Here is a 13,363-nt window from a genome sequence, read left to right on the forward strand (position 1 = left end):
TACTTAACGATGTTATCATTCCATTTAAACGAGTCAGCTGAAGTAACGGAACCACCAAATTAGCTCTCCTTTTTCTCTGTAATTTCTGTCTGTAAATGACCTTCCGATATGTTTTTTTTTGCATGTTTATAATGAATCGGAACATCTTTCAATGACAGACAATACCTTGCCTCGAAATGCCGCCAGCCTTTAATCTTGGTGTGAGGCGTTGCATGCTTTTTGTATGTTAATCAGTTTATCTTGTAGGATTGGTTGTCATACAGGAATAATAAGAGAACGAAAAGAATGCAGCGAAATTGAGATTCAGGGGCGGGCGTGGTATACCTGTCCATTCTTCGTGATAATGGATTGACCTCAAATTTAGAACACTCTGTTGTGAAAACTAATTTCAGCATCTATTCGATTTTGCAGCACATCGAGTCTGAGATAATCCGTAACCGGAAGTTGCTTATTCAGTTAATGAAATCATACTGCTAATGAAAATTTTCACACACACACAAGTATATATATAGAGAGAGCGATTGTCCCTCTCACTAATTTCAACCCTAAGTTATTGAGATAAGTCTCTAACTCCTGACAAAACACGATGTTCATTAAAATTCTAAGTGTGAATAATAAGTATTCAGAAAAAAATATAAAAGTGGGGAGAACGCACTTCCTCATTATTGGTCCGTTTCAACTGCAAGCAATTGAGACGACTGGAAGTTTTAAGAAAAAAAAATAGAGTATATTCGACAACATTGTATATTTTACGAAACACCATAATTTAAAAAAAAATCTTCAAGGGGTGGTTAAGTGAGTCCTGATATTTGATTGACTTCAATTGCAAGAGTGGAGATTATGTGGAAATCTCAACAAACATATATCATTTTATGTTAAAATCGAATTATATTTGTTGTCATAGAACGTTATTATTGTCTCTAACCTAGGCGGAGGAAGGGGGGAAAGAGAAGGTCACTCTCTAGTTTTCGGTTGATTTTAAACGCGAGTAGTGGGAATGAGTTTGATGTCTGAATATGTATTCGCCATACTCCATGAAAATCTAATATTTGTTTTTACAAAAAGTATCTTGCACATATTTTTTTTCTAACCTAAAGGGGGCAGGGGAGTAATCCATAACACATTAGGAGACTAACTTCAACGCTTTTTCTTGACGGATTTTAATCCCAAGCATAGGGTATGACCGAAAAGAGACGAGATGGTAAATATATATATACAAGAAAAGAGTAAAAATATAAAATGTATCCAATTTTGATTAAATTTGGTTGTGCTTTTCCTTCAGTTGCAGAATTAGTCCTATTGTTTGAGGATCCAATCCATTAAGTATAAGGGGGTTAAAAAGGGTGAAAGTCAATCTCTTTCTGCAAGTTTACAGGTGTACGTAACACAATTTCCAAATCTATGTAAACTAGGTAAAAGTGTTGCGAATATGATAAAACTTAGTGTATATATTCTTTATGGCATTGTGAATATCCCCTCCTCAATTTGAGGTAATGTCTATCACAAATGAAAGTGTGAATTAGGTTATAACCCCCTCCCCGAATTTCTAAAATATTTTCCACGATAGTTTTTGTTGAAAAATGTTCAATTTTGGCAAAATATGCCGTACATTTTCTTTAAGACATCCCAACTGTCCTATCTGCGGGAGTTAAAATCAGCAAAGAATAAAGTAGTGGATTTTCCCACTTTGCCTCTCCCCTCGATTTCTTTTACAGTTCAACGATAATTTTCTAAAATTCATTCGGTTTTCATCATGGATACCCAAAGAAAATTTTCTAGGGGGGCTCATCTCCATGGTTGGTATATTACATCTGGTATTTAATATACGTGGTTTGCTATATTACGTATACATTTTCGTGAGGCAGGGGCGGGGCGGGCGCCCATAGTTTTCATAGATATCATGTACATTTTCTTTGACATTTTCCGTAATCCGCAGTGCTTGAGATGAAAATGAGTTAAGAATGAGGGGTAAATTCACCCTCTCTTGCGTGGTATGAATTCCCACCCCCCAATTAAAAATGTATGTTCTTTGATTATTTCCAATACAATTCTTCAATTTTAGTGTAATACGTATATGTTGTATATACATTTTCATTAAGGCTTCCCAATCATTCACCCTACATGGAGTTGAAATCAGTAAAGAATAACGTAATGGTATTACTTACCCTTTCCCGATTTGTTAGAGTTTCACGATAACTTATAATAAAACTTACTCTGTTTTGATATAATATTATGTATATTTTCTTTTACTCTTTTTATTTCCTGTGATTCTCTGTGCTTGGGATTAAAATCAGTTAAGAGCCTGCCTTACTAAAAATAATACAAAATTTACCATTTTTCTTTTGCTTGATTATTCATCAATGAAAGGAGATAATGAAATGCAAGTCACCACAATCATAGATAATGCTATTCTACAACAGAAAATATGAATCTGAAGAATGTTCAGTGTTGCAATCCATAGAAATTACAGTGTTGCCAGAAAAACAATTTCCCTAAAATCTAAGTTAAGGCAGCGAGTAGAGGAACAAACTCAACTCCATTTGGTTATATATCATATTGTTTTGGTTTCTTGTGATCTACTTTTTAATTAACATTATTATTTAGTTTTAATAACTGTATGTTAAAACTATTTTGTTTATTACAAACTAAAGACAACTATTATTTAAAAAGTAGTTCACAGGAAACCAAAACAATATGATATATAACCAAATGGAGTTGAGTTTGTTCCTCTACTCGCTGCCTTAACTTAGATTTTAGGGAAATTGTTTTTCTGGCAACACTGTAATTTCTATGGATTGCAACACTGAACATTCTTCAGGTTCATATTTTCTGTTGTAGAATAACATTATCTATGATTGTGGTAAGTTGCATTTCATTATTTCCTTTCACTGATGAATAAACAAGCAAAAGAAAAATGGTAAATTTTGTATTATTTTTAGTAAGGCAGGCTCTTAAAAATGAGCAATGAATTTAGTTCTTCGTGTGTTCCCTCCCCCTGCAATTAAAATTTATTTTTACGATAATTTTCACAGAAAAAAATTTTGACTTTGAAGGAATACGATGCATATTAACCTTGAGCTATGCAATAATCCCTTCTTGGAATAATCTTTTAGAAAATCAGTGAAGAATAAAGGGTTATTTAACCCCCCTCCCGATCTTCAAAAAGAAATTTCATGATAGCTTTTATAAAGTTTGTCTATTCCATTCTGACACATTGTAATATGTGACAGTTTCACATTCTAAGTAAGTTTAAACTGCATACTAAGTTGCATTGTGTACACCTCAAATAGAATTCGTATTCAACAAAGAGTGACAATGTCTCTTTAGAGGATGCAGATAATAACTTCAGTCGTGGTGATAGATAAGCAGATGAGTACTTTTTTCCGTTACTCTGCGAATTTTGCGTTTTTCAAGTCTGGCAACGCTGCATGAGCTAAAGTTAATCCAGTTTGAACAGCTCAAATCTTCGATTACTACAAATATTACTACGATATATCAACGAGAAAACGTTGGATAAAACATAATATTAGTATTTTGTGGGAAATCAAAACAAAATGCTGAACAACAGACGTTTCGTATGTAGGATATATTAAACGAAACTCAATACATGTTTTCAGAATGAGGTAATAAATAAAATATACATTTAGTTTGGTAATAGAAGAATATATTTCAGTTATCCAGTTCATAAAATTGGAAGATCTTTTATGACATTTATTGTAGTATTACTAATACAACAATTCAACAAAAATATAGCAAAATTTAAGTAAAATATTAAAATTATATATTTTTTGTTAAATCGAACTAATAGTAGACGCAAATTAAAATGTTTTATTAATTTAATTATTATATCAATAGATATTGAAATTATGCACATATTTGGAAGTTAGAGGTGATTTCCTTGAAAACTGAGCCATATAAGTCAATTTACGTTCAGGGAATGTCTTAGATATAATGAAAATTTCTCTGCAGATAAATAACTTGATGAGTGCGCTTGATATTTTTTTTTCACTTTATTTTTCTCGCTTTCAGTACGTGCGTTAATATACTCTAGATCTAACTAACTAGCTAACTAACCAACTCTATGGCTTATGGAACCCGGAGGTTCAATGCCGCGTTCACAAAAGCTCTCCACTGACTTTTATCCTTAGCTAACTGCATCCAGTTTCTACTTTGTATTCCTATCTCTGCGAGATCCATCTTAATATTGTCCTCCCATCTGCGCCTATGTCTTCCTAATGGTCGTTTTCCGATGGGTCTTCCAGTCAAGACTTTGAAAGCGTTTCTACTTTCTTCCATTCTAGCTACATGACCTGCCCACCTAAGCCTCCTAGACTTGATGTCCCTAACAATGTTGAATAAACCGTATAAATTATGTAGTTCCTCGTTATGAAGTTTCCGCCATTCCCCATTCCCGTTCCTCTTGGGTCCAAATATTCGTCTCAGGATTTTGTTCTAAAATACTTTCAGTCTATGTTCTTCTTTCAGAGTAAGCGACCATGTTTCGCAACCATATAGAACAACAGGCATGATTATCGTTTTAGGCTATATATTTTAAGTTTCAAATTCCTCGACAGAATTCACGACGACAAGAAATTTTGAACTGAATAATAACATGAATTCCCTGCTTTTAATTTCTTCGTGAATATGATTTTCGTCTGTTAGTACTGATCCTAGATATTTAAAAGTACCCACTTTATCAAAAGCATTAGTTATTATTTTAACGCACGGTCCTGACGCACTTCCATGTATTTAGTTTTATCTGCATTTACTTCTAAACCCATGTTCCTGCAAGCGTTTAATAAGATTTCTGCATTTCTTTCTATTGTTCTCCTGGCATCCCCTATTAAATTTACATCATCAGCATATGCCATAACCTGATGGATACCGTTCAACTCTAGGCCCTGGTTGCTATCTTTGATTTTCCTTATAGCGTATTCCAGGACAAAGTTGAATAATAATGGCGACAACGCATCTCCTTGTTCCCCATTGGCGTCTAGAAATTTAGAGCTGGCGACCAGTGTTCAGTAGGAATGGTTTCTACCTAAACTCACAGGGCTGCCAGTTTCTGTTTCGCTCGAAAATAATTGTCACTGAGTGAGAGAAAACACGGAATGTGAAGTCTTCACAACAGACATGGAAAATGAAGTCTTCACAACGTTGTAATTCGTCCCTTCTTTCCCATCCTCAGTCGAAAACTTCATTACGAGATTCCTAACTTTGTTTCCAATTGTTAATTTTGTGTAGTTTTATCTGTGAGCTTTGCTGACAATTTCCATCAATGGCCCTTCACGTAAGGACTTTGACCCGAAAACTGGAATCGACAACTGGTACTTCATTACAAAGAGAGAGCGTTACACAAACATTAAGTCTTAAGGTAAGATATTTTTTAACATGTGTATGAATTATCCAATTCAAAATTGATTATCCTGAATCTAATTGTCTGGTTTTGAATTTTTTTTCTCTCATGCAATCTTTTTCTTTGTTAAACCAAAGGCCGTAAGGGAGGGGGTGACCTGACCTCTCATAATTTGTATGTGAGAGATACTGGCGACCGTCATTTTTGGATTGGCGAGTGCGTCTAACTTTGAAATTTTGCGCCCTGCTCTAGATAGTTTTTCCCTTAATGCACACGCAAATAATTAATTACTGTTGCCTTTCGGCTTTTAATTTTTTGAAACTTTTTTTTAAAAGGAAAATAAAAAAAAAGTTAGGTATTTCTCAACAATTATGTATGTAATCTAGTAATATTAGTATGTCATGTTCTTAGAGTACAAGGTTCTGTGTTCACTTTTGGCAACATTGTATTGACTATGTAATACTTATGATATACTCTTTCGTCTGGATTGCAAAAATCAAATTGAATCGTATTCCAAGAGAAAATATCAGAATATGCTGAATTACATTTTTGCTCTTATCAAATATATACGCTAAAGGCAAAATCCAGTTCAGGAAAAAAATGCAATATTTTTATTAACTGTAAATGATATTTCTCCAAAGTTCCTTTTATACCTTTCATAGTAAATCGTAGAAGAAGCCTGAGCACATGGTACAAAACTATATCGGAACACTAAATATTACTACCGAAAGGTAAACGCGGGAAATGGGAAAAGAATAAAATTCGCTAGAAATAGGAATGTAGTTACAAGTATCCCTTGTTTTTGTCCTAGTATTGTTGGTAGGAAACTAATATTAGAAATATTCTTGTGGCTAGTGTCTTTTGATGCGTTTAAATGCAGCATTTTCTGAGACATCAAAGTGCTTACAGTTTATTTCCCATTGTTTCTACAGTTTTTATTCTCATATTTAACTCATTTAAACTAGTATTCATATAATATGAGTCTCAGGATTTTAATCTTTAGCTTATCTTGTGAACTCAAATTTGAATGTAACTTTCTTGTTAAATAACTAAATAAATAAGTAAGAAACTTGCCGTTTTATACATAATTTTGCAGATTATTTCATTCCAATCTTACCAAATACATGTATAGTGTAAAGCACCATTATGTTAACGGTATTGCCGAAACCAGTAATTTATTATATAAAATTCTAATGCCTTAATACAACAGACCATGTAAATTGCATTTCTCTCTGTTTCTCATATGTCCTACACCACAACTTGCAAAAATAAACAAAGTATCGTATATTAAAACGCCTTATCCATTCTTGAGAGGGTGTAGTTAGTTTGCTAACTGTGGCATAGATTAAGTGAAAGGTGATAATTTTCACTGACTACATGGATTTTCCGGTTAGAACGAGTGCCGTAGAGTAAATACTAGCTGTGTTCATGCTTAATTTTCAGTTCCATTATTATAGTTTCTTCGTAATTCGAAAAGCAACTGTGAATAACCTTCATTGCAGGTGTTCGATGTGAAAGTGGAACGTGGAGCTTTTTTACTATTGGTTTTACTTATCCTTTCTTTCTTCTATTTATTCGATTTATCTTGCTATAACGTTCACCTTCGGGGTGTTTGTCCTGAATTAAAAATGTAACTTTTTTTCTTCTTAATCTAAAGCACTGATTTTCGTGTTCTTCCAGCCTCACTTTTCTCCCAAGTTGAAGGATAGCCCTGATGTCCCTTCTATTACGATTTTTTTTTTCTTTTTACAGTTTGTTTTTCGATGCCTTATCAACACACTTGACAGGCAAATGGTTGGTACCGTTGTCCCAACGTAGTATGTGTTGCCGCCATTTATCCAACAGTTTTAACTTTGAACTTCCAATTGCAATTTTATGTCTTTCGTATGGGATTGGATTTATTGATAAGTGCTCAGCAAAGCAACCAATTAACACCGTAAGGCCAACGTTGGGTAACCCACGCGTTTCCCACTGTTGGACATCTCTTTGTAATGCTAGGAAAAATAACATAGTAGTGTCTTAAAGTACTGTTGTGTAAAATGACATTTCTGTCCATCATCATACTTTTTATTTATTTATTTATTTAAGCAAAGGTCCTCATTATAAGCATATATGTACATCAGAGTGTCGTGTGCTGAATCTTAAATAAAAATGGCATAGTACTCTGTCTGATATTACTGTCATTCAAACCAGGGGTAAAAGTGAGGGGAACGCAGGGAACGCCATCCCCCCACTTCCAAAAAATATGTACGGCGTCCCCATTCCTAAAAAATTACAATGAGCAAAAATAGGCAGGGGGACGGTGTGACGTCATGCCGCTACCTACTGTCCCCCTACCTTTTCAGATTCACTTTTGTCCCTGATTCAAACTAAATACTTAACAGAAAACTATCGATGGCCCATGTAAGCAGCATATCCAAACATTATCTAAGAAATTTTTGTAGAAAATAATCATAATGTGTTGATATCAGTAATATTAATATATCTTCTTAAACTTACGTTTTTGAGCATACTTTTGTCATCATTTTATTTTTCCAGCTGACGCCAGAAGACGAAGAAAGACGCCGACGTCGACGAGAACGAAACAAAATCGCAGCGACAAAATGTAGACTTAAGAAACGAGAAAAAACCGTTAATCTTGTACAGGTAAACTATTAATATTTTGTACCAATATAATAATAGCATATTAGCTTTGATATATCAAATTATTTATAGACTTTTAGATCCTAATTAAGCTTAAGAACGCTACATTTTGCAAAATTTACGGATAAAAACGAACACTCTGGATAGAAAACCGTATTTTTAAGGAACAAATTCAGTTTCAGTTACCTCCCTTACGGGAGATTTATAAAGGAAGTCCCGGCCTTACAGCCCTGTGGACTACGTTACTATATTTGTTTTAATTATAAATTGTTTGAAATAAAAATATGTACTAAAATGGCACGTGCCAAGATGGCCGAATTTGCCTTTTTTAAATATAATTGTTTATCACACTATTAATGTAATAAAGAAGGATAAGCAGCGCATAAACATATTGAAAATGAAAAACACTATATGAAGATTGTAACAAATAATAAAATTGTCCAAAGTAATGAATTGTAAATAGTAAAAATTGAATTAAAAAATGAGAGCAAAGCTCCCCAATACTTAGTGTTTACAGCGCCATCTCTTATCCAAACAAATTTCTGCAGGCAACTGAACTAAATAGTAAGTAATATAGTAGGAAGTGACATGTAAACTTACCTGAAATCTCCGTGAGATACCCTATCATCCATTTCTTTTGTAGCATGACAAATACGCTTTAGTAAAATGACAAACTCAGTAAAGTATTCTGAAAACACTTAATAAGTACGAAATGATAACAATGTTGTGAATAGTAAAAGTTACAGTGTTACAACTTTTGCGGAGACACGAGGATACAGAACGATTTAAATGACGTTTTACTTAAAGTACATCAAAATTATGATGACAAAGGACTGGTAGCAAGAAGCAGGCAGTAGTATAGCCATAGCAGGCAGCAGGTATATACATAGTTTTGGTACATATTAAAAATATGGAATTAATTGCTGGAAAAACTGACAGGTAAAATCTGTTAATTTACAAAGAAAGATTAATGTAGGCCTATAAGAAACTTACCGTAGGTAAGCTTAGCGTAGTGTAGGGTAGCTTAGGTTACGTTGGGTTAGCGTAGTCTCAGTTAGGCGTGATATCTCTGGACCTACTTCGGCACTTAACCCCTTATATTTATGTAGGAAGAAAACATGTGTCATCGCAGAAACAAAGCAGAATAAAAAACCAATATGGTTCATTGGTACTGTATAATGCAAAGTAAGGTTAGTGATCTATTTTTTCGCACTAGTCTTCCTTTCTGCGCATACTCACCGCCGCTAACGCACCTGAGTTTCGCTCTGCCATGAACTAGAATAGATGTGGAACTATTTTGTTGTGATCACGTAGCATAGGTTGGTGCGTGAATTTTACATTTGTCTTTTTCTACGCATACCCACCATAATGCTACGCATAGCATAGCATAAATTTCAGCAAATGAAAAATTGGGACATAAGGAAATATGTAGGAACAAACCATGGTTCGACCAGGAATGCATTAAGCTAGCAGAGAAGAGAAAACAGGCAAAATTACGTTGGCTACAAAATCCGAATGAAATAACTACACAGAATTTCGTAGACATCAGACGGGAAACTTCCAAAACTTTTAGAAGAAACAAACGCGATTTTTTGAAAGCTAAAATTAAGGAACTTGAAGATAATAGTAAAAACTAAAACATTTAGGATATGTAGGGCTATAAGGGATCAACGAATTTAAGAAAGGCTATCAATCGCGTGCTAATATATTAAAGAAAGCCGACTTAACAGTTCTCACTGATACAGATAGCATAGCATCTTAAATGGAAGGATTTCTTTGATGATTTGCTTAACACGCAGCCAAAAACTAATGTGCCCGGAGAAAGGAGAATACGTACCGGTACCACAGAACCGTAGGCCTATATTCCAGAACTTAACCGAATAGAAGTAGAAATTGCTATAAAGAAATTAAAGAAACAAATCTCCGGGTGGAGACGAAATTCCGGCTGAGTTAATTTTAGCTGTAGGCGAAAATTTTTGGAACAAGAGACATAAACTTATTCTCCTTATCTTGAATAAGGAGGAATTGACACACGAGTGGAAAGAATGAATCATTGTTCCAATTCACAAGAAAGGCGACAAAACTGATTGTGATAATTATTGAGGCATTTCTCTTCTGTCAACATCATATAAAGTCCTTTCAAACACTCTATTAACAAGATTGATCCCATACGCAGATGAAATTACTGGAAATTATCAGTGCGAATTTGGCCGAAATCGATCAACTATCGACCAAATATTTAACATTCGACAAATATTCGAAAAGAAGTAACAATACAATACCCCGGTACATGAATTATTTATTGATTTTAGAGGAGCATACGACACAGTTGAAGAGAAACATTGTGCAACATTCTTACAGAATTTGGACTCCGGTACATTAGTTATTTATTGATTTTAGAAAGGCTTACGACTCGGTTAGGAGAGAAACATTGTACAACTTTGTTACAGAATTTGGACCCTGGTACATCAATTATTTATTGATTTTAGACAGGCTAACGACTCTGTTAGAAGAGAAACATTGTACAACATTCTTACAGAATGTGGAAAACGAAAAGGCAATTAGATTAATTAAGATATGTTTAAATGAATCCCAAAGTAAAGTCCGGGTAGGAAAATTTTTGTCTACAAGCTTTCACATCAAGAATGGCCTGAAACAAAATGTGTTGTCGCCATTATTATTCAACTTTGTCCTAGAATACGCTATAAGAAAAATCAAAGCAACCAGGGCTTAGAGTTGAATGGCATTCACCAGGTTATGGCGTATGCTGATTATGTACACTTAATAGGGGATGATAGAAGAACAATAGAAAGAAATACAATGATCTTATTAAACGCTTGCAGGGACGTGGGTTTAGAAGTAAATGCAGAAGAAACTAAATACATGGAAGTTCGTCGAGATCGTAATACGGCAAATTATGGATGCGTTAAAATATCAAATAATACTTTTGATAAAGTGGATACTTTCAAGTATCTAGGATCAATATTATCGGACAAAAACCACATTAATGAAGAAATTAAATGTCGACTAAAGGCAGGAAATTCGTGTTATTATTCAGTTCAAAATCTCTTGTCGTCGCGAATTCTGTCGAGGAATTTACATAAAACGATAATCATGCCTGTTATTCTGTATCGTTGCGAAACATGGATGCTTACTCTGAGGGAAGAACGTAGACTGAAAGTATTTTAGAACAAGATCCTGAGACGAATATTTGGACCCAAGAGGAACGAGAATGTTTAATGAAGGAAACTTCATTACGAGGAACTGCATAACTTACAATATATCGTTTACCAGACATTCTTCGGGTCATCAAATCTAGGAGGCTTAGGTGGGCAGGTTATGTAGGCAGGATGGAAGAAAGTAGGAACGCTTTGAAAGTCAACTGGAAGACCAGTTGGAAAACGACCATTAGGAAGACCTAGGCGCATGTGGGAGGACACTATTAAGATGGATCTCGCTGAAGTAGGGACAGTAGAAAGTGGATGCGGTTAGCTAAGGAGAGAAGTCAGTGGAGAGCTTTGTTGAATGCGGCATTGAACCTTCTGGTTCCGTAGACCATACAGTTTGTGAGTGAGTAATAGTGAAGGTGTATTAAAGATGATGATACGGACGAAAGATCTCTGCATATTGTAAGCGCTACGTCAATCACAAATGTACAGTTTTGACTACATTAATTTAAGGGTATATTTTAAACTGGAACCTAGTATTGTATGCAGTGGCAAAGGAATTAAATGAATGTTAGCTTTATGGCAAAATCGTCATTGAGATGACTAACATTTTAAGTGAGCTACTTCTATTTGGCAGTAAGAAAAGAAGTAAAAGTAATTGATCGATAGTTTTCACAATTGTTTTTAGTGGAAAAATAGCATAGTTGTAAGTTTCTAGTTCAGTAATGTATCATTTGGATCTAACTTAAAATTTAAATTTTTCTCAATTCCAAGAACAATTTTCCTATATTTGTTTCTATTTCAGAAAAATTGCTAAGGCTTTTCTGAGTTAAACGATTTAAAAAATTGTAGTAAAATATTGATATAGTAGAAGAAGTTGACCAAAAGCGGATCCCGAACTTGAGTTTTGAATATAACTTTTTGCATTTGATACGAGAAACTCTATTTATCGTGAAACATCCCATAAATATTTACCATTGGCACTGTAACCCTGTTCTCTCTCAACAAAATATTACAACGATTGCGTTATTGAGTTTTGCAAAGAAAGGTAAATTTGTAATTAAAAAAAATAAAGTGGTACTAAGTAAGACTATTGTTAAATTATCATGGATAATTCCATATTTCTTAGTAAAAAGATACCATGGCTCAGTGGTAGAGCGATCACCTCTGGTGTGTGGGGTTCTTGGTTGGATTCCTAGCCAAGCAAGTTTGTGGAGGACAACATCGTGCCTGCGGGTTTTCTTGGTGTACTACCGTTTTCTCCTACAATCTCATTCTACCAATTCTTCTATCGCCTTAGTCTAAAGGGTATAATCGTGGGACGTTACTCTGAAAGATTTTATTTTCTCATTTTTTCACATTTCTTACAAAATCAAACATTCAATCAGTTTATATCTGTAAAATTATGTGAAATTTTAATACTTCATTTCAGAATATGAGAGTACAGAATTGTTATTTTACATATTTAAGAAAAAATAAAGTATTGTTTTAAGAAAAGTAGACAGAAATTGTGCAAGAGATGTCTGTCCATTAATCATTCAGATTAAATTATTATAAAATGGACCCATCACTGAATATCTTGAATGGAGCATTGGTCTGCGAGTTCAGAATATTATTTTTCATTTTTGTAGTAATTCACAAATCCATAGAGAAATCAATGTTATGCAAACATCATAAGAAATAGGCCGAAAATTCCCGACCATAGATACAAATGACATAAGACACAAATCCAGATGTCCTTTCCTCATCCAAGAAATTCACATCAGCCCATTGCAAGCACAACATGCACTAGATCCATATTTTCTGAATCACTATATTTTATTTTCAGGTTATGTTGTGAGTGTGATTTCGGTACACCGTATATTTTGATTGACTTTTTCCCATCCATTATCTTGGAACGAATGAAATGGCCCTCTTTAGGAACGCTATCGAACATTCTTAACAATAAATAATCTACCTTTATTGTAAGTTAATTTTTCTCAAACATCCTATCTACATGCCAAGTCAACATTAGAAACCATATTAAGTGACCAAGAACGGGTATTTATAAACTTTCTGTAGTACAAATACCTTGCAAACAAAACCCCTTACGCACTTCAGGTAAATGCTTCCACACACAATCACTCCAGTAACGGTCGATTGCAGAGATCAGATTAAGGTTTGTTTACTTGTGAATTTTTCCCACGTTTCAAGCAAG

At 34.2% G+C, this 13,363-nt stretch overlaps 1 protein-coding gene across 2 annotated transcripts in view; it reads left to right on the top strand.

Annotated features, from left to right (window-relative positions):
• The window catches only part of LOC145694917 (activating transcription factor 3-like), a 167,461-nt gene that overhangs the window by 147,359 nt on the left and 6,739 nt on the right, over positions 1-13,363 (top strand). For both annotated transcript variants that reach the window (XM_081771684.1, XM_081771685.1), the window contains exon 3: positions 7,895-8,002. In XM_081771684.1, the coding sequence (XP_081627810.1) occupies positions 7,895-8,002 (108 nt within the window). The remainder of the gene's footprint in view (positions 1-7,894; positions 8,003-13,363) is intronic.

This window comes from Thermobia domestica, chromosome 9 (genome assembly GCF_964235325.1).
Source record: "Thermobia domestica chromosome 9, izTheDome1.hap1.1, whole genome shotgun sequence".
Taxonomy (NCBI): domain Eukaryota; kingdom Metazoa; phylum Arthropoda; class Insecta; order Zygentoma; family Lepismatidae; genus Thermobia; species Thermobia domestica.